The sequence below is a fragment of the Cryptosporidium bovis genome, assembly GCF_009768925.1.
Source record: "Cryptosporidium bovis isolate 45015 chromosome Unknown contig_14, whole genome shotgun sequence".
NCBI lineage: Eukaryota > Apicomplexa > Conoidasida > Eucoccidiorida > Cryptosporidiidae > Cryptosporidium > Cryptosporidium bovis.
Window position 1 is genome coordinate 147,495 of NW_027125045.1, and position 24,259 is coordinate 171,753.

Consider the following 24,259-nt stretch of genomic DNA (forward strand, 5'->3'; position numbering starts at 1 on the left):
TTATTCGAATACCTCCGAACATTCTTCAATTAACTTGGCTAAGTAAGGTTCTTTCAATATTGTGAAATGATTTCCTTCTGATAAATGAATTAGACAAATATTTTTCATTTTGCATATATTTTGCATATTCACTACTGCAAAAGTTCCGTTGCTTTTGAATGAATCACCAAAAACTGATGATTTAGAAAGTACTAAAAACACTTTGTCAGCTATTTCTGAACTAGATACTGATAGGTCAATACACGCTCTGAAAATAGCGTCCAATCTCTTGAAAGTATTATTTAATTCCACTAGTTCCTCAGATGAAACTTGATCGGAGCCATTATTTAACAGATTGTAAAATTTTACCATGGAGTTAGGTTCTTTAATCAGTGACAGGATATAACTTGGAAGGGAATTTTTGAGTATATTAGACTCACTAATCATTTCCTTGATTGTGGTAAATAAAATCTCGTTGATTTTGTTACCCTTATCTTCGGATATCTTTACTGGTATTAGTGGATCAATTAGCAATATCCTTAAACCTTCAATATCTACACTCTTCATTAGTCCATAATATACTTGAACGGCGATACTGCTGAATAATGACCAACTTCCAATAATAATTTTACTTTTTTTGGAGTCTTGTAAACCATCCAAATGTTCCTTCACCACAAAGGATGTGACGTATGTTAGAGAACTGATAACATTCTCAGTTTTTGAATCAGGAATTGAAACAACTACACATCTATATTTGTATTTTTCTTGTATACCAATGCAAATCTCTTGTAAGTCAAAAATGAGTAATTTATCACAAATAAATACCAATAAATCTGTCGAATTATTGTGGTTTTTACTGTTACATTGCATCCCTGAAAACTCAAAATAATGATCTTTTATTGAATTTCCGATTTCTATATCTTTGAAATTTACCATTTCCAATGTTTTGCTCCAATCATTTACTAAAAAGAAGTTGAAACACGTTTTGAGGTAGTTTATATTACATGGAATGTGTTTAATATCATTAGATTTATTCATCAACTTATTTGTATTGCTCATGTCAAAATATGGCATTATTGAATCTGCTGGTTTTTCTCTAACAAACATGTGTTGAAGTGGTCCAAGAGGGTGATCTTTATTTAAAGAGGTCTCTTGAATTAGTTTCTCAACCCACTGGTCAAATGGAATAAGTTTTATGTCTATCCCAACTAATTCTAATGCTTTTTTTATATCGTACATTGAGGCCCACTCTTTTGAGTCAAGATTAAAGTCATTGTTTATCGATAAAATTGGATTTGATGCTCCTAAACAACAAATTTGACTACAAAAATCAACAGGGACCAGGTGTATTGCCATCTCTGTGATTGGTAAGCTTCCCATTAAAATGCAACCTTTAATAAATGCATTTGGGAGATCCGATATATTTGAAGCTCCCGTCATGCTATTTCCTCCTATTCTTCCAGGTCTATATATTGCTATTGGAAATCCTTGTATTCTTGCATCTTTAATAAGCCTCTCAGCCGCCCACTTTGATTGTGAATATCCCAACATCAGTGTCTTGTGATGATTTCCTTCAAAATCATTATATATTACAGGATCATCTTCATAGAAAATTCTCCTTCCATCTTCCAAAAAGTATTTTCTTTCAATGAATTCTGTGTTTTCCAGGCCATTTAGGTAGGGCTCAACTGGGGGTTTTTCAATGTGATCATAAAATACACCTAATGTTGAAATATGATGTATCGGAATTAAACAAGAGTTGCACTTCCCCTTTTCAGTACAACAACTATTACAAACATTAGGTGCGGATGATAGTTTCAATATTTCCAAAATACTCAATACATTCACTTTCTTTATATGGGAGTATGTTGATGTAAAGTTAACTATTGCACCAACATTAATAATACAATCAATCAAAGACGCAATATCATTGTATTTTGATTCATCTATTCCCATCATTGGTAATGAGCTATCTCCCTCAATTATCACAACATTATTCTCAATTATTGATTCAATGTTATTAATCATATACTTTTTCATACAATCACTTAATCTTTCTTTTCCAGCTGATTCACTTTGGCATCTTACCAAACACCAAATTTTTATCTCTTTATTCAATTTAACAAGATTTTCAATTACACAAGTTCCCATAAAACCAGTACCACCTGTTAAAAATACATTTTTTAAGGAGCCGTTATTTCCAGAAGGTAACCTAATTCCATGTACAAGAGACTTGTCATTAGAATCTTTTATTGATATTTCTTTGCCAAGTAAAATGTCATCTCTTATTTCGTTCCACCTTCTTTCTTTTGAGGATGAAACCTCCTTTATCGTTTCCCCAAATAATTCTTTTTTTACTATTCCCTCGATATAATCAATCACTTCATCTACAGTTGGGTTGTCTAACATCAGCATTGTTGGTAACTTTACTCCCAAATATTTATATATTAAGTTCCTGAACTCTATTGCCATTAGCGAATCTATTTCAAATAAATCTTGTTTTTCTAATATTCCAAAAACTTCATAGCCTATTTGTTGTAATATTTCTTCTATGTGTTTTCTTACATCAGAAATACCTTCGAACTTCTCTCTAATTAAATCCACTTCGTCTCTATCAGTTTCATTTCTAATATTTTCATTAAATAATTCACAGAATAAGTAAGGAACTCTGTCTTCGAAATTTATAATGAATTCCTTCCAATTCATTTTGGAAATTGCAATTTCGGAAGGTATATTATTGCAAACATCTTTTTCCACCAGATCGAAAATGAATGAAAGAAACCTCAAGCACTCATTATTTAATAAAGGCTCAATTCCTACTATGGAATGATGCTGAACCAGCTCTTTTGCCATACCTTGTTCAGCCCAAGGACCCCACTGAATACTCAAATCTAAATGTGTAGAAAAATTATTATCTTTTCTAAATTTAATTATACTATCCAAACATGAATTTGCCGATGAATAATTGTATTGTCCAAAACTCCCAAATAGCGATGAAATTGAAGAAAAACCTATATAGAATACTAATTTATACGGGAGTAATTTTTCTATTGCCAAGTGTAAATTGATAGCACCATAAACCTTTGGTTTGAAAACTTTTTCTAATATATCAATGGTATGATTTTTAATTAGTGTATCATTTATTATCCCTGCCGCATGTATTACACCAATTATCTTTTTGTTATTATTTGAACTATCTGTAATAATATTCGTTATTGTTTCCTCAACAGATGCTAAATTAGAAATGTCGCATTTAATAACATTAACATTTGCTCTAAGTTCATTAATTTCATTCCAAGTCTCCTCTAGTGAATTTGAAAACCTTCCGGAACGTGAAAGTAAAATTATATCTTTTATTCCTCTTGATTTTAAAAGCCATTTTGTAATAAGTAGCCCAAGTGCACCAGTACCACCGCTAATAATTACTATCCCACTCAAGTTTTTATTTTTAATTGTAGAATTGTCATCATCAAAAGCTTTGTCAATTAAATATGGTTCGATCACTGGAGTAAATAACTTCATTTTGCCTTCGTTGGTATCAATAACAATATCCTGTAATACCAAGCTTTTTTTGTCATTTAATAAATTAGGCACAATTCTGAATATCATTTCACTATATTTTAGTTTATCCAAGTTATTTATTTGTATGTAATAAATATTCTTTCTCAATTCAATTCTTGCAGTTTTACATAACCCAAGAATTCCTCCTCCAATAATACCTCTCTCAATGCCATATGATAGATAATTTGTTGTTTTAATAACCCAAATATCTTGATCCTTTGTTGAGTTTATAATTAATATAGTAATGTAATGAATTAGCTCCACTTCATCTCCACAAAAATCATCGATCACAAGTATTAATTCTTTATAACTGTTTTTAAGTATTTTAAGTAATTCAGTGACACCAGTTACCAACAAAAATTTCGAGTAAAATTTCGTGTCAACATTAAATTCATTAAAACCCAACAATATTCTTTTATCTGCACCAGGAATTTCGTCAACATCAAATCCAGAATCTATCTTTATTTCAGATACTTCGCGAAGTGTATTTTTCCATATCATTTTTTCAATTGCCTTCAAGCTTAACTTTTCGCCGAATAAATCATTCATCTTGTCATTCTTCAACTCATTTATTGTATGTACTGAATATTCTGTTGAAAAAATCCTTCTACCCAACATATCTTGAACATTTATTGAATCTGATTCTATATTTACCAACAAATATTCTTGGTATATTGAAGAATCAATTATTTCTCCGAGGACCAAATTTTCAAACGATAACTCGAAATCATCATGTTTAGTTTCAATAATACTTTTTATTCTCAACAACTCTAAAATTAGTTGAATCAACACTGGATGAATGTAAAACCCTGAAAAAGATCTTGATAGAGATTTTAGGTTGTCCTTAGAAAAGAACAAATAACTCAAATAATCGTTTTTTTCAGATACTAAAATATTTATACCAAATTTAGAAGAAATTGTATTAATTGTGTTTAAATGTTTTTCAATTGCAAAGCTTTCAAAATTTGTTGAAAAGAAATAACTTTCTATTTTCTTATAATTTGTTGTTTCTATTATTGTATTCCCTTTCGAAAATGAATCTTCATTATAATTCAGGGTTGCATTATATCGACGTTTGTCAGTAGAATTTAACTCAAACTCTGTTACAATTTTCCTATCATTTTTAGATTTCAGTTTAAGATTTACACTTTGCATATTTTTTAGTTCGGATAATTTAATATTTTCAACGATTATCTCACAGTCGGTATACTTTCCATATCTTAGTGAGTTAAATAAGTCACGATTAATTATTAATCTAATCCCGGCATTTATAAATTCCAAAATAAAGCCTTCCCTGTATATCCCTATCATTTCTCTTCCAAAACTATTTAAGTGTGCAATTTCATCACTTAGATCTACAAAAGGATGAAATAAGATATTGTTCCATGGATAACGCCTCATTTTCTGGAATTTAAATGCTTTATTGTATATATTTGACTCATTTTGAGTTTTAAAATGTTCATTATTAACTGTTCTAACTAAATTATTAATATTATCTACTTCTGATTCGATTTTAGAAGATGTCAAAGTATTCAGACACTTGACATTTTCACGACTTTCTCTAGGAATACATTGTACGCAAAGTTTTGTAAGAGTAGGCTGAGGTCCAACTTCAATTAACGTTTTATTATCATTTTGTTTCAATAAAGAAGTAATTGCATCATAAAATAGTACTGGTTGAACTATATGTTCAGACCAATATTTTGAATTTCTTAAATCAGATATTTCTATCTTACAACCTCTTAAGGTAGAGAAAAATTCAATATTAGTTTCCTTTTCAGAAAAAACGATCTCTTCTTGTATAAATAAATCAACTTTTTCCGAAACATCCACCATTAACTTTGAATGAAATGCATTTTCTACATTAAGGAATTTGCCATTACCATTGAAATTTTCCAAAATTAAATTTAGATTTTGCTTTTCTCCGGAAACAACAATGCTTTTTGGGCCGTTAATTGCTGCTATTGATACTGAATCCTCATAATTTTTCAGAATTTTCTTGATTTCTGAGGGCGAAATTCTCAATGCTAGCATCCCAGCTTCTCTTACTTCTGAATTTAACATATACCTCGCTCTCACATTGATCAATTTCAAAGCCTGATCTAAATCAAGAACACCAACAACAACAGCTGCACAATATTCCCCTAAGGAGTGACCAATTACAATATCAGGGACGATCCCCCTACTTTCTAATAGTTTTGTTAGAGAGTATTCCAATGAAAATATTGCGATTTGTGAATATTGTATATCATTTATTCCATAAAACCCTGTTTCAGTTGAGCCTGCTCTTGTATTTGGTGTAGTAACATCCGGATACAAAACACTAATTAATGGTTCAGGTAAGCATTCATCTATACATTTAGCGCACTCTAAAATTGAGTTTCTGAAAACAACTTCGCTTTCAAAAAGTTCCCTTCCCATATTTTCAAATTGACTGCCTTGACCAGTATACATAAAAACCAGTTTATTATTTGACTGACTTTCGAGTTTTTCAGGTAAATATTTCCCGATAATTACATGAGCATTTGTTCCACCGAAACCAAATGAAGAAACTCCTCCATAATTATATGATCTGATGTAATTCTTATTTGGAAGTACGAAATTAAAGTCTGAGGTATCAATTAGTGGATTTAAGGTTTTAAAGTTTATATTTCTTGGTATGAGTGATTTATTAAGCATTAGTATCATTTTCATTACCCCTGCAATTCCGGAAGCACCTTCAAGATGCCCAATATTCGTTTTTACTGCAGTGATAAATAATTGGCCTCTCTTTTTTTGACCAAATACATTTTTTATTGCACCAAATTCAATGGGATCACCTAAAGCAGTTCCTGTTCCATGAGTTTCAATAATTGAAATATCTTCAAAGTTTAATGAAGAATCAATTATTGCCGATAATATTACCTTTTCTTGAGCAGGTCCGTTTGGTGCAGTTAATGACGCACTCCTTCCATCTTGATTGACAGAAGAACCTTTTATTACAGAATAAATATTTTGTTTACTTTTAATATTAAATATTTCTTCATTCAAATCTCTATTTCCTTTATTATCTATTCTGCAAAGAACCATTGAACAACAACCCTCTCCTCTAACGTATCCATCCGCATCTTTATCAAATGTTTTACATCTTCCTGTAATAGAAAGCATCTTCGATTTAGAAAAGGCTATATATGCTTGCTGAGATAATAATAAATTAACACCTATCACTAGTGCAATGTCACATCTTTTTCCCCTCAAATTTTGAATTGCTAAATCCATAGCTACCAATGATGAGGAACAGGCAGTGTCGATTGTCATTGAGGGGCCATTTAATCCAAGATTGTAAGAAATTCTATTTGAAATGATCGATAATGCAACGCTTGTCCCTGTAAGCGGTGAAACCAAATCTGATTCTACTATATTACTTCCCTGTATCAATGCCCAATCAGTATTTCCGCAACCAACGAAAACTCCCGTTAATGTCCCTTTCAAATTTGACATTTTAATTTGTGCATTTTCTATTGATTCAGTTGCAAGCATCAATGACATCCTTTGTTGTGGGTCTATTATTGAAGCCTCTAAAGGTGAAATACCAAAGTAATGTGAGTCGAAAAGTTCAATATTATCGACAAAACATCCGTGATTTACACAATAAGTTGGACCCAAGTCGTCTGGATTTTCGTTATAATACCTTTTATGATCCCATCTATTTACCGGAATACTCGAAACACAGTCTGATCCAGAAACTAACATTTTCCAGAACAAATCAGGATCCTCACTTGAGCCTGGAAGTTTACAGGAGATACCAATAACTGCAATTTCAAAATTATTTGAGGTTTTATTCCTATAAAAAGTATTTTCTGACACTTGTTCGTTAGAAAATCCGTCAACTTGAGAAATAATGAAATTTTTTACGCCGGAAATTGTTGGATAATCAAACATTAAGGTTGTAGGTAATAATATTCCCGTAGTTTTAGATAAAATATTTCTAAATTCAATCGCAGATAAAGAATCAATTCCAAGTTCAAATAAAGGCTTTTCCAAAATATTTTCTTCCTTAATGTCTATTTCCAACTCTGTCATAATATTGCTTATTATGTCTTTAATTAAGTTTAAAACGTATTCATCCCTTTCTTTGTCATTCAATCCTCTCATAATTTGACTAAAAGCGGACTTATTATCATTTTTATCAATAACTTTTTTATCAACATTTACTAAAATTTTTGAGACCGATTTAGGTAAATTTTCTGACAATTTAAACCAATCTACGTCATTAATACAAATTACAGGATATTTGGAACGGTTATTAGAATTAAAAACGTAATTAATGGTTTGTATTGCAGTAAGTTTATCTACACCCTTAATTCCAACGGACTCAAACTTCGAAATTAAATTGTTTTTTGCCATTCCTTGTCCAAACCACGGTCCCCACTGCAAACTGATTCCAGATAAACCTAAACTTAATCTATGCCCCATAAAAGAATCCATGAAAGAATTAGCTGCACTATAATTTGTTTGACCGACATTACCAATTAATCCTGAAACAGATGAAAACGCAACAAATAATTCCAAATTTATTCCCAATAATTGAGTGATATAATGTATATTTAAAATTCCATTAACTTTTGGTTTATATACTGAATCAAAAGATTCCTTTGTTTGTTCAAATACTTTTTTATCATCTAGCAAACCAGCAGCGTGTATTACACCAATTATTGGACTTTCACCCAAATTACTTTGAATTATTAACTTTATTGCATTAAAAACTGAATTCAAATTAGATACATCACAATCAATAAATCTAACGTTTGGAAATACACACATACTGTCTTTATTTGAACTCCTTGAAAGTATAACTATATTCTTAAATCCATTCGATAATAACCATGTAACTGTAAACCTACCCAAATCACCATTTCCGCCTGTTACAATTATGGTACCGTCTTTATAACTTAAATTTCTACTTAGAATTGGATTTTTTATGATAACTTTTCCTATATGATTTGCTTTTTGCATATATCTAAATCCTGATGTACATTCAAACTTAGCAAAGTTGTCATCATTTTCATTAGTCATTGAAAATTCATTTAATGGTATTACTGACTCCTGACAATTTTCTATTCTAGTTTTTATTTCATCTAGTACAATTCCAAACCATTTTGGGTCATTTAATATCATGTCATCAAGTGCTAGAGTTTCATAGTTGACTTTTGGATTGATTTTCAAGGCATCTTCTTTTGATAAAATATTTATCTTTCCAAGTTCAATAAAGTATCCATTTTCAGATAATAATTCAAGGCTATAATTAATATAATTTCCGGATAGGCAATTAATTACAACATTTAATTTTTCATTTTTTAAAATTGTACTCATTTTTTCTTTAAATATCTCTGGGTTTCTACTTGTCGTTATGAATCTGACACCCAAATGTCTCAAATATTCCTCTTTTCTCTTGTTACCGACAGTTACATATACAATAGCCCCAATACTAAGACAATAATTAACAGCAACTATACCAACTCCACCTGATGCAGCATGAATTAGCACTTTATCACCTGATTTTATATTAGCTATTTTTCTCAAAGCAATATCTACAGTTGAAAAAATGGTTGGGATCGAAGAAGAAATTGAAAAATCACAGTTTTTAGGGATTGTTCTACATGTATCTCCAATGGTGACTATAAATGTATTTAAACAACCGGGAACCATTGCATAAACTTCGTCACCTACTTTCAAGTGTTTGATTCCTTTTCCAACGCCGAGAATAATACCTGAGCAATCTGAACAAGGTGGTCCTGGGTCTCCTGGATACAAATCTAAAACATTTAGTACGTCTCTAAAATTTAATCCTACAGCACAAACTCTTAATAATATTTCATTTTCTCCAAGAACACCCTCTCCAATTAAATTATCATCAGAGAAGTAATTAAATTTGTCCAAACAATCTATTACTTTGAATTTTTTATCTGAATTAACATATATCAATTCTTCTTGAATTCCTAAAGTTAAATTTGAAATCGTACCTCTTTCTGAAAGAATAACTTTATAAGGACCATTCAAACCAATATCTAAACCATAAATTCTCGGAACAAATAACTTATTGTTCCTTACAACAAATTCTGAGTCATCTGAATTTGAAACTGATGCCAAAATATTGGATAAGTAACTTCCACTCATTTCAGAAATTGAAGTTTCTAAATCAAGTAAACAAAGATTAATTCCAAATAATTCATGCCTAGCTGAACGGATAAGTCCCCAAATATCTGACCCCATAAATCTAGTATTATTTGTATTAAATGAAATAGTATTTTCTGTAATAAATAATACTTTTCTACTCGGAGTTATGTTTAAGTCTGTATCAACCAAACATCTGAGTAACTCCACTATTTCAAATCCAATAAAATGTGAATTTTTTATATTTATCATTTTATCAACAACAAATGCTATATTAAGGTCATCTTTTTTTGAGGAATTTAGAACACCAAAAAGTTCATCCTTATCCTCAAATAATAAAAAGTCCTCAACTAGCATTTCTTTGTTAAGACTTAACTTATTCGAATTAATTAACCAAGAATTTTTTGTTTTATTTGCACCTTCATCTATATGTCGAACCCAATTTAATGACCAATACTTCTCTATTTTGTCATGCAAAAACTGTGACTCACCAGATTTTATGCTAGTTGAAATGTTTTTTACACCTCTGTATCTAATTCCCTTAAATTCAACTAACAAGCTATTGTTTTTTTCAGAATATATTTTAATATCTGCAAGAACCTCATTATTTTTCACAGATAAAACTTTACAGTGGACCCATGCATCAAAAATAACATTCCATGGAATATTATTGGTGATTTCTGAAATTGAGAACGGAACCCAAATGAGGTTGTTTTCTTCATTCTTTATATTATTTATACAAATAAAGCATGAGTGTAAAGCACCGTCCATTAATGTTGGATGTAAGATAAAGTTGTGATCAATTAACTTCAAAGACAGAACTGAATCACTTGAATCATTTACACGAATATTTTTACTTGGACTAATTCTAATCTTTGTTACACATTCTGTTTCTGATTTCAATTTCCATGCTTTTCGAATTGTCTTAAATTTGTCTCCATAAGAAATTCCCATTTCATTTAACTTTCTATAAATAATAGAAACATCTATTTCCTCTTTAACATTCTCCTTAATTTTACCAATCATTGAATTACTTTCTAGATAATCTTTTTCTACTATTTCAACAATTTTTCCGGTTACATGAGTATATTTGCTTGTTTTTTTCACTTCAGAAAAAACTTTAAATTCATTTGTTTTTGTATCTATATGAGAAATCAATTTGATTTTATCATTTTTGTTTATTATCAGTGGTTGCTCAAATACAATATTACTTAAAATGATTCTCAATCTTCTTTTCGAAAAAGATATCTGATTATTATTGCAAACAAATATGTGCCTGACTGCTGCAAAAATACTGTCTATATATGCAGCTGCTGGCCAAATGATTTTTTTATCAATGATATGATCAGCAAACAAATCATTCACTTCATCATCAAATTTAAGAACAAACTGAACTGAGTTAGATGTTTTTTCATTTATTCTCCTAAATAATAATTTCTCTTTTTCATCATTAACTTTTTGATTTCCATCAATAAATATTTTTTCTGATATTAAAGGATGTTTTGTATCAGTCCAACAGAAATTTTCGTGTCTCGAATAAGTTCTTTTTTTATTAAATAATTCAATATTTCTTTTTGATTCTTCTAAATTACACTCAATAATCACATGAGTATTTGTTCCACCGAAACCAAAAGAAGAAACGCCACCGAAAATGGAGTTAGAATCTTCATTAGAAATTATAGTTTCATTTTTATTTGGGAATACCACATTAAAATCTTTTGTTTCAATAAGTGGATTAAGGTTTGATAAATTTGGTATTGGTACTGCAATTCCATAATTCATTACAAGTAATAGTTTTAAGAGGCCTGCTAAGCCTGCAGCACCTTCTAGATGACCGATATTTGCTTTTATTGCTCCAATAAAAAGTGGGTGATATCTATTTGAAAAAATGGACGGAGCTGAATCGCCATATTCTCCATTAAAAACATATTTAAGTGCATTGAATTCAATAGGATCACCTAACTTCGTTCCAGTTCCGTGAGCTTCAACGTATTTAACTTGGGATGGATGAATATTTGCTTTTGTAATTGCTTGTTTTATAACACTTTGCTGAGAAGGTCCATTTGGGGCCGTTATTATCGCACTTCTCCCATCTTGATTTACGGATGTAGATTTCACAATACCGATAATGTTATTTTTATTTTTTCTTGCGTTCGGTAGACCTGTTAAAAGTAATGATATAGACCCTTCACCTCTTCCATATCCATTTGCTTCACTATCAAAAGTCCTACATATTCCGTCTTTAGAAAGCATATTTGCTCCACAGCATGCCATAAATGATTGAGGAGCAAGAAGAAGATTAACTCCACCTACAATTGCATATTCAATACCACAGTTATTCAACTTCACAACTGCAGAATCAAGTGCAACCAATGAAGATGAACAGGCGGAATCAATTGTAAATGAAGGACCTTGGAACCCAAAAATATATGATACTCTATTTGAAATAATTGAGGGTGAAATTCCCGTTCCTGTGAACGGTCCTGGTAGAATTGAAGCCATGTTTGTTATTATAGACCAGTCATTCGAAGAACATCCTATATACACTCCAGTAATTGATTTAGAAAGGGTATCTATCTCTAGACCAGAATTTTGTATTGCTAGAAAACTAGTTTCTAATATTAAACGTTGTTGAGGATCAATGTAATTTAATTCACTCGGTGATATTTTAACATTTTCAACATCGAATAATTCGACACCCTCGATAAAATTACCCATATTTGTATATATTCCTGAGGACTCACCGTTGGAATAGTATAAATCATTTTCCCATCTGTTATATGGTATTTCACCCACACTATTCTCGGAGTTATAAAGTAAATCCCATAGTTCGCTTATTTCAGAAATCCTCTTTGGTAAACGACATGCCATTCCAATTACAGCGATACCTAATTTTGTACTATCAATTTCAAACACAATTTCTGAAACTTTGTTGGAATCCAAAGATTTGAATGACTTTTCATTTATATAATTTGCAAGGCCTCTAACTGTTGGATAGTCAAATAAAACTGTATTTGGTAGAGTGACTTCAAATTTACTACATATTGAATTTCTGAATTCAATGGCAGATAAAGAATCTGCTCCAATATTGTGCAATGAATCATCTATCTCAGGGTTTTCTAACAAATTGAAAATTTCACAACATATCTCATTAATTGTATCAATGATAAATTCCATTCTTTTTTCTTCAGGTATTGTAAACAAAACAGAGTTTTTACTTATTTCAACTTGTTCTTTTAAGTTCGTAACCTCTTTAAGCAATGTATACCTTACGGGAGTATTTTTAGTGAAGCTGTTCCAATTTGCTGGCTGAATTGAAATTATTGGGGGTATATCCAAATTCTGATCAAAAATTATAGATTTCAAAATACTTAACCCAAAGTTGTTATTTATTAATGATAAGCCTATCTTATTTAGATGATTTATTAATTTATTATTTAGGAGTGCCATCCCTTGTTCTCCCCATGGTCCCCATTGTAAGCTTATACCAGAATATCCAATACTTCTTCTATATTCAATGATTGCATCTAATGTTGAATTAGCTCCAGAGTAAATTGTTTGACCAATATTCCCTGTAAGTGAACTAATTGAGGAAAATCCAATGAAATAGACACAATTTTTGTTTATCAATGAATTGTGTAGGTTAACTAGTCCACTTATTTTTCCTGAGTTTACTTTTTTTATTGAATCCTCAGTGTTATTTTGAATATTTGAATCAATAAGTACCCCTGCCATATGTATTATTCCAATACTTGAGTATTTCTCAGACAACTTATTTATTGTATTTCTAACTTGAGCTTCTATTGAAACATCACATTTTTCAACGTATATTTTTACTTTGGTGTCTTCACTTAGTTCCATCCATTTTCTTGAATTCATTATTGATTTCTCTGGGTCTCTACTAATTAAAAACACGTTTTCAGCTTTCATTTCTTCAATCAACCATTGTGTGACAACTAACCCCAGTCCACCTAAACCACCTGTTATAATATGGCATGTTTTCAAATTCTCTTTATTTATTACTTCGTTTCTTTTTATTTCATAATACGATAACCTTGGGGTGTATATATTATTTCCACGTAGCACGAATTCAAATTCTCCGGAATTTTTTATTATTTCTTTATTAGAAATTATTTTCAGAATAATTTCTGATTGTTTCGTCGCAAGAAATTCATTACTATCTTTTTTTTTGCAAAATAACGAATAATCGACGTCAATCGAGTAAATGTTTGCTTTGGAAACTAACTCTATCCTCGCAGACCTTGTAAAACCCCATACCCAAGAAGTATATGGTTGAATGTTAGGATATTCGCTAATAAATATTGAATTACTCAATAAAAAGTAAATATCAAGGACTTTGTCATTTCTTCTCTTCTCTAATAAATCTTTTATTATTTTGTTACATAGAATTTCTATTTTCTCAGATAAGTCAAATATTGTATTGTCCAACATTTCATTTGAATTACAAAGATTGTCAATACATATATTTAATACAATTCCTTCAATTTCAGAATTTAAATATATTTCAGTATCATTACTATATTTAACTACATCAAATATACCTTCATTATTTAGCATTTCTAAAATGTAATTGTCATCTGTGATATTGAAGTCAACGTATAATAATTTATTCTTCTCCGGTTTCTCATCCAATAATATCAAATCATTCTTTTTCCATATAGTTTTCCATGTTTTACCTACTGAAATGGTATTATCCTTTATAATTTCACTTGCAGAAATTGAAACTACAAATTGTAATATTGGCTCACTCTTCTCAATTCCAAAATCGTCGATCAACCACATTTTTACGCTAATCTCGTTTTCAGATTCAAGCCTACATTCTAGCTCAATAGAATATCTAGAGTTACAGTTTAATTTTTCAAGATTGAATGACTCTGAAAATGATATTTTGCTCATTTTTTTAATTTTCAGATCTTTTGAGCCAATTCTTTCTTCTATTAATTTTGTTGAAGAATGTATCACCAAAATAAAAATACATGGATGAATTGACAGGCCAGACTCAAATCCAAATTCGTACTTCGGAACCTTAAACCTTATCCTATAGCAATAGTCATCATTCTTAACTGAATATATCAACTTATTTATTTTTTCTGGAATATTTGTATTTGTAAAAACGTCATTATTTTGAGAAAAGCTGGACCCATAAATGTAATTATCTTGTAATCTTCCTTTTTCCGAGTTATCGACAAGTAGTGAAGCAATTTTAAGTCCATTAGATGAACTAATTGAATGATAGTTATCTTTGGAACTCAGTTTTAAGTTGTATTTTTTTTCGCTATTAATGAGTAAATTTGTCAATTCAATAATACCTTCTTCCGACTCTATTATAAATTCAGTTATGTATTCATGTTTTTTTGTTACCACACTCATCAATGACTCCAGAATAAGAGAAATAACTATTAGCGAGCAATTGTTGAATTGAGTTTTACCATTGTTTTCTTCAGAGTATCTACTAAATAATGTTTTTGCAACATCAATATTGTATTCAGACGTCCCATTTTCCAATTTCAAGGGATGTTCGAAAGTTCTAAGTGGATATTTCTCACAAACTGAAAAATTATCAGCCTTCTTAGAAATTTCAATGATCTCTTTAATAAAATCTAAGAAAGATTCTTTATTTTTAATGACCATTAATGTTTTATCCTCTAATTTTTCTAGATATTTTTTATTTATATTTAATGGATTCAATATTATTGCTCTAGAATAGTTTATATTAATATCATCAATATTTGCAATAGAGTTAATCATTTCAGGTTCGCTATATATTCTAATACTTTCAAAGTTTTCACTAGTGACTTTATCTGGTTCAAGTTCATAAATTCTCAGTACAGCACTTTCTATCGTTTCCTTTCCAACAATTAAGTCTATAATCACCGAACCTATTCCTTTTGCAATAATTCCATCGGGATAAACATTTTCTGTAATCAATAAATAGTATAATGAGTAATAAAATGAAAATAGTGTTAAATTTATTTCACGAATATCAACAGAACTATGACTATTATTTATCACAAAGTTGTTCTCATTGATGTGTGAGATGCAAATTCCTGTCAATTCATTTATCAGATTTACGCAATATTCATAATAGAACTTAAATATTGGTTTGTTTGTGAGCAGACTCAAAATTTCTGTTGCTAGTAGTTTAATTTTACTTATATTGAAATTGCAATACTCCTCAGAATAAATAACAAATAAGGTCCCAGAAATTACTAATGGCACTTTTTTGCTTACCTCTATTATTGCGTGTGAATTAGTCCCACCAAAACCAAAAGATGAAACCCCACCGATATAAGATTGGCCCAAAGAAGTTGAAAGTGGAGTCTCGCTCTTTGGAAATACAATGTTTGTGTCACATACATCAATATGCTTATTTAATTCATTAAAATGAAGATTTGATGGTGAAACTCCATTCCTAAGTGATAGTAATAATTTTATTAATCCGGCAATTCCTGCCGTCGCTTCTAAGTGACCAATATTTGTTTTAAGTGCACCAATAACCACTTTATTTTGTGAGTATTTATAAATTGCTCTAATTGATTCAAATTCTATTGGGTCACCAAGCTGTGTTCCGGTTCCGTGTGACTCAATCATTGAAATATCTTCAATTTTAACTCTTGACTTCTCTAGTGCACTTTTTATAACTGAAATTTGTGACAAACTACTTGGAGAGGTGAGAGAAGCTGTTTTACCATCTTGATTTACTGCTGTTCCTTTTATTATCCCAAGTACTTTCTTATTATTAGGGTCAAGTTTATTCAACCTCCTTATAATTATGGTTGCAATTCCTTCTCCTCTACCAAATCCATTGGCAGATTTGTCAAAACTTTTGCATATTCCATCTGGACTTAACATGTTCGCCTTACTAAATACAAAAAATAAATTATGAGTTGTAATCAGTTGAGTTCCAGAAACAATGCCCATATCACACATTCCCATTGAAATGTAATTACATGCCGAATCTAATGCAACTAAAGATGATGAACATGCGGTATCAATTGTTATTGATGGTCCTTTAAGACCATAAATAAAGGATAACCTATTTGATGCAATTGATCCCGCAGTCCCAGTTCCTAAAAATACTGAATTACCTTTCTTATTATTAAGCAAATGCAAGGACCAGTCAATATTACAAAACCCAACAAAAACACCGGTGTTTGTGTTTTTTATTGATTCTGCAGAGTAGCCACTTATTTCTAGTGCATCTGAAACTGATTCTAATAGGTGTCTCTGTTGTGGATCCATTATACGTGCTTCCGCAACAGAAATTCCGAACTTACTATTATTGAATAATTCCGAACCCAAAACTATTGACATGTTTTTTGTTATGCTTTCTGTCATCTTATCGCTGTCCCATCTTGAATATGGGATAGTATTAACACCACATCTACCTAAGATTAATGATTTCCATAGAGAAGAAAGCGAATTCACTCCATTTGGTAGTTTACAGCTTGCCCCAACTATTGCGTATTCTTCTCTTGGGGCTACATTGAACTTAAAATCATTAACTTGTAAGTTACGAATATCGTGTCCATTTTGAATATTTAACTCAATAAAATAATTCGCAAGTTCATTAATTGTCGGGTAATCAAAAAGATTGGAAATCGATATTTCAAATCCTAATTCTTTCGACAAGCTGTTTCTTATTTCTGTGATTCCAAGTGAAGTAATACCAAGATCTCGAATTGGAGTTTTAAAAAGAATATCATCCGTGATAGAACTTCTAATATCTTCATTAATAAAACCAAAGACAATACTTTTTATCTTTCTAGTGAGTTTTTTAAAATGTCCTTCACTCTCGTTTATTTCTCCTTTGAAAAGAATTTGTTCATAAAAATCAAGTTCCCTATTAATCGAACATACTGAATAGCTTTCTAAAAACAACAATTCATTAAAATATTTTGTCTTTATTTCAAAGCTTGATACTTGACCATTATGTCTTCTATTTTCAAGGATACTAATATAGTCACCACAATTTTCATTTGCACTGAAGACAATGACAAAGTTTTTTAGTTGAAGGAATGTGGCAATTTCATGTATTATCCATGCTTCTTCTGTTGAACAACTATTATTTTCAATAATCACGACATTTAACTTTATTTTTGAAATGTATTCTAATATAAATTTGATCAAGTTTCTTTCAATCATTAAAGTCCTCTCTCCTCCATTTGTCAGTATTTTCGCTCCATTAACGATGGAAATGATATTATGATCCTCCAATGAGTTTATTGTAAATACAACTTCTCCAAAATGAATACTATCTTTTAGCGCAAGTAATCTATCCCAGCTAATTTTTTGAATAATAAAAGGAGTAATGTATGTGTGAATTTCACAACTATCATTAGTAATTTCTAAATATTTTTGTTTGTCAGATAATATATCAATTACGGAAAGTTCATAGTAAATAATGTCCGTTCTCACATTTTTAAACTCGTTTGGATAAATATGTTCGATAAATATTAAATTTCCTCCATATTTGAGGCTATTTAATATTGAAGATTCGCCGCTGCCATCACTAATAATTGTTCCAATAACTAAATCATTATTTTTCAAAAACCTTTCCATTATTTCATTATAGCTCTTTTCATCGTCAATTTTTAAAACATTTTTTACACCAATAGTAAGTAAATACCTTTCAACAGTATCTTCTCTTGTGAAAACGATCATTCTTGCTTTTATTTCGAGCAAATAATATACTATTCCAAGAAAAAAGCTGTTTAATTTTAGATTGATGATAATATAATCATTAAGTGGCAATGCAGATAATATATTAAGAATGCTTTTTAAGATGGGTTTGACTATTGTGAGTAAAGATGCCTCTTCGTATGAAATATCAGGAGGCTTATTAGTCAATGAACATTTATTGGTCATAATCAAAGCTCTTGATATATTGTTTGATATACCACAAACACTATCACCAGTAGTTAAGTTACTTCTTTCATCTAACACAGTGACTACTTTTCCAGAGAAACCAAATAATATCCCATTTTTTGTATTAATTGGGTAGATAGAATGAGGTAAAATTTCTATCTGATTATATTCGACTTTTCCTTGACTTCCCGAATAATTGAATAATTCTTCAGTAAACGAACAATAATTTCCACACAATAAAGGATATAAAGTGGATAAACGCTCTAAATTAATATTAAAGTAGTTGATTGAAATAAATACTTTCCAATTATCTCTTATACCATACAACTTGTCATTACAAAATTCTTGTGAATACTTAAACAGAAATAAGGTTGAATGTTGATAATTAATACTGTTCTTATTTAAAAATAAAACAATTTCTATTTTCTTATTATTTAAGAATCTGAAATCATTTATGAAGGATCTTATGTTATTTATTTTATATTTGTAATTATCAACAATTTCATTTGTTTTGTTGAATATCTGTTCTTCAATATTATTTGAAAGATCAACAATAAACTTTTCCATAATTATATTGTTGTCTTGATATCTAAAATTAATAGTTAAATTATTTATTGTTGAATCAAAATATTTTAATGAGTCACTATTTAATTCATTATTTACTGTGATATATTTAATGGTACAATCTGAAATTAGCTTAACACCAGGGACAGAAAACCCAAGGTATATTTCTTTGTTGTTTAGATATTTTGTTTCAACGGACCATACCGACAAATTATATTTGTTATTAATCTTTTCTGTCTTGGACAAAATCAAGAAATATTTATGTTCTGTTGTTATACCATAATAATTCATTTCTGACATTTCAACTCCAGTTCCAGTATTAATTTCAAATTCATTTGCAAATGAAATAAACTTTCTTGAGATATTCTCAGCTGTTGGAACTATTTCCTCAATTATAATCGAATAACTACTCTTTTCAATTTTTTCATCCGAAACTTTTACAAATACGTTATCTAATCTGAAATCACTTCTATTAATAATCATATTATTTTTCCAATGGTAAGGCTTTCTCCTAAAATTCTTGAATTGATTATCATATATATACTTAAATATATCAAAATTGTTCTTTTCAACACCAATTATTGCATGTGAATTCGTACCTCCAAAACCAAAAGAAGAGACTCCACCATAAAGAACATCATGATCACAATTTATTTGAACATTTTTTCTTGGGAACTGGATTTCACTTTTTTCATAGTTTATTTCTGGGTTTAGTTTGTTCAAATTGTTATTACCAATAACCATGGATTTGTGCAAGCTTAATAAAAGTTTAATTAAACCAATAATACCCGAAGCTGCAAATGGGTGTCCGAAACTAGACTTTCCACTGCTTACAAACAGGGGATTATTTCGATTAACAGAACAATATGAATCGTATAAAGCAGATGCCTCTATTGAGTCTCCAATCAATGTGCCAGTACCGTGTGCTTCAATAATTGAAACTAAAGATGGACAAATATTATCTTGGCTTGACAGTGCATTTATTATACATCTTTCCTGAGAGATTTTGCTTGGTGCTGTGAGAGATACTGATCTTCCGTCTTGATTTACAGCAGAACCGGAAACATAACCAAGAACCCTTTTATTTTGTTTTAAACATTCACCTTGTGGAAGTATAACAATTGCTGCAACACCCTCTCCAATACCAAAACCATCTGCAGATGAATCAAATGACTTACATCTTCCATCCTTTGAAAGCATCATTGACTTTGAAAAAACAACGAAAGTCGTTTTATCTAATATGATTTGTGTTCCTCCAATTATTGCGCCTGAGCATTCACCCTTTCTGATGTTCTGTATTGCAATATTTAAAGATACAAGTGAAGAGGAACATGCAGTATCTATAGTTAAAGATGGACCAGTAAGGCCGAACAAATAAGAAATCCTGTTTGAAATAATTGACGAAGACTGCCCTGTACCAGTATATGCATTTATCAAATTTAGATCTGATAGTTTGTATACCCAGTCACTTGAACTACTGCCAATGAAAACGCCTAAATTTAAATTGGTTTGGCAATTTTTATTTACAAAACCTGCAACATGGAGTGCATTGTAACAAACCTCAATCATTAATCTTTGCTGAGGGTCCATTTGAAAAATCTCGTACTCATTTATTTTAAATAGTGAACTATCAAACAAATGTATATTTTCTATAAATGCCCCTTTGTTACAATAACTCTTTCCTGGCAAAATCCCATTTTCATCTAATGAATCACCCCAACTAAATCTATGCCAAGGTGATTCAATAATAAAGTCACTATTCGTCTCAAGAAGATTCCAGAATATTCCAACAGAGTTGTTTGACATTGGAAAATTACCACCCAACCCAACTATGCACATTCTTTGTGATTCATTAAATTTAGTAATGTTAGTTATATTATTAAACCCTAAATTTTTGAAATATTTTTCCAACTTAAATATATAACCTTCTTTCTCACTATTTTCTTTATCATAGAATCCAATATCAATATCAGTATTTTCTATCGATGAAAATGTTTCATATAAATAATCTACAATCGAATTTACCGAACTGTAGTCAAATATCGTTGTTTTGGGTATTTCAACATCCAATTCAAGTGATATTTTATTTACCACTTCAATTCCACTTAAAGAAGTTATCCCAATATCAAAAAGAGAATCATTTAGTGAATAATCTACTTTTCTAGGGAGTAATGAATCTATAGAATTAATAACAATTTTTTGAAGCCATTCTCTTCTCTTATCAGAGTTTATTTCACTTAAAACAGTTCGTTTGTTACTTCTTTTTGCTTTAACTTGAGTTAAGTGGTTTTTTATTTTGCTAATAAAGTTATTAACAGATTGATCATTTTCTTTTTCATACTCTGTTTTCAATGTACTTTCGTCAATACACATATTCATCATCGAACCATTCCATTTTCCGTCGACTAAGTCACTAAACAATTTGTACGTAGCCAACTTATCCTTTATGTGAGCACTAAAAACGAGACAACCATCTTTTATCCATGGAAAAAAGTTGTCTTCGATGAAGGATAATGTCAATGATGGTAAGTCCAACATTTCCCTCCTTAATGATATTTTCTCAAATATTATCTTGGAGTAACCATTGTCTTTGTTTTTAATTATACTTACTGAAAATAAAATTACAATGAAAAATCTTGGGTTAATGCCTAGGTAAGACATTATTTCGTTCATATTCCAAACTAGCTTCTTGGATGAGGTTTTTATTGGTTCATCTAAATGAATATAACCTTCTATTTGCACATTTTTATGCTCAACTAAAATTCTGTCAACACAATTTAGCAGGGATACCTTGTCTTGTGAATAATAATCATATATTTTAATATTTTTTTCTATTTCAAAAAGTTTCTTCGGAATTTCATGGTCGCCGACATAACGAATTAAAACCAAGTTGCTGAATCCTATTGAAACTAAACAATTAATAATAGGAATTATTCTTAAATCAAATTTTCCTGTCAATATTACAATGCTAGATTTATTATAAATCATTTTTCCACTTTCTTTATTGACATTTGGAGTTATAAATTCAATATTAAGTTCATTATTATGGTTACCTTTAAAATATTGTTCATTTAATATGTTCTTATACTCTTTGTTTTGTTCACAAGAATAAATTTTATATCTAGGAATGTTAAATTCTCCACTAATTATTTTACTCTCGCAGTTACCTATTTCAATTATACAGTCAGGAATTAGTGATTCACGGAGTGAAATCTTACAACCAAGTGATAAAACCAAATTAGAGACATTCTTTTTAATATTTCCAATAACGAAGATTTCAGTTTGTTTACTCGGTAATTTCATTTTAAAAATATTTGCTGCCATACTGAAACATAAATTCCCTGCAATATCTTGGTTCTTAACCTGACCTATCTGAATGACTATTTTATTATATATCTTCAACGGAATGTTTTCAATGGCGTATTGAATTGCTGGTAAATAGATTATATCATTCAAACCCAAATAAAAACTTGTTTTATGAATGTCGATAATGAACAACTTTTCAATTTCTACTATAATTACATCTCCAGTAAATAATTTATCACCCTTATTAATATTCAAATTTGGTATAAAAGCATATAAACCTAAAATATCTGATTTTTTATCTGAGTGAATTATTTTGCCACAATAAGATGAGTATTGATTAAATATATGTTCAATAACCACACAAACATTATTATTAGTTAAGTTAACACCACTTTCATAATTTCTCAAATCAAAGACATTGTAATTATCCATTTTATCGATAATTAAATCGCTGTAGTAGAGTTTCCCGTTTCTAAGACAGCACTCGTTATCCTTTTGATTATTTAAAATAAAGTCAATATGGTTAATATCATCCAAGTCTGTTAGATAAATGTATTTCTCACCTTTTCCTATTAATCCTTTTAAATAATCCCAAATAAAACGAGTTTTTATATTTACGGTTTTATTTTCAAAATTAATTGCGTCGGAAGTAAATATCCACCATGTGATAAAATTAGAATTCTTTGCCTTCATTTCTAAAGAAATAATTTCTTCGATTAAATTAATCTCGTTTGTTTCTATTTTTTTATCTATATTATTTGCTGGGAAATGATTTATTATTAATATTTTCAAATTAGACAGGCTAAACAAATATTTCTTTAACTCTGATATACCTGATACTAAATAAACCTCTGGATAGATGTTAATTAAAACATTATATACTTCTGGAGCAAAATAGACCAATATTTTGTCATATCCATCATTTTTCTCATGATTTACACTAAGCTCCCAACTTTCTCGAAGTATAATATTATTTTCACAAATACTTTGCTGTGATGAAATACTTTCTATATCTTTGAATTTACTTAAACACATATTTTTTATCTCAACTACTGAATTCTTTAGGTCATTACAGCTATAAAATAGTACATTCGCGGAAATACAGTCTTTCTTATTATTGCTTCCAACTACTATATACATTAGTATTTGATCCGTGTAATTAAACTCTGAAATACTAATAGAATCGATTTCAGTTGGTATATACATTGAATCATGATCTATAATTTTATTAAAATTCGCTGTTAACACAATTGAATGAATACAAGACTCAATGATTTTTGGATGAATTTTCATATATCTATCAATTGAATAAAACAGACCCATATTGTTACCTGAGGGTTCAATATCAATGGGAAAAGCTGAAACATTTAAATTTAAAATTGTCAAAGAATTATTTCCGAATAATTTTATTTTTTTTATTGATTTATAAGAATCATCAAGATTATACTTCCTTAATTTAAGCTTGTCATAAATCTCATTTTCAAGTAAAAAGAAAATATCATCTTCATTTGATTCCCAATTTGAAATTATCGGATTAGTATTTTCTGGCTCAATTATTTCATCAAAATTGATATTTGCAGTGATATGAATTTTTTCATTTTTTTTAATCATTTGCTTACTTTCGCTTTTATATGATGATATTTTAATTCTTTTATGTATATCAATTGTCGTTTTCAACATGTTTCTTTCTACATCAGTGTATCCTGAAAATTCCCATGGGGAAAATATTTTAATTTCACTCAGATTTAATTTATTATTTTCATATTTAATCGCCTTCTTATCTTTTGAGGTCATTTTTAATTGATAT

General features: G+C 29.7%; 1 protein-coding gene across 1 annotated transcript in view; it reads right to left on the reverse strand.

Moving 5' to 3' along the window:
* The window catches only part of FG379_000664 (polyketide synthase), a gene marked incomplete at both ends in the record, with an annotated part of 33,600 nt that continues 9,341 nt past the window's right edge, over nucleotides 1–24,259 (reverse strand). Inside the window, one exon of the mRNA XM_067326074.1 lies at nucleotides 1–24,259. This exon is cut by the window's right edge and continues 9,341 nt beyond it. Within this exon, the coding sequence (XP_067182460.1) occupies nucleotides 1–24,259 (24,259 nt within the window).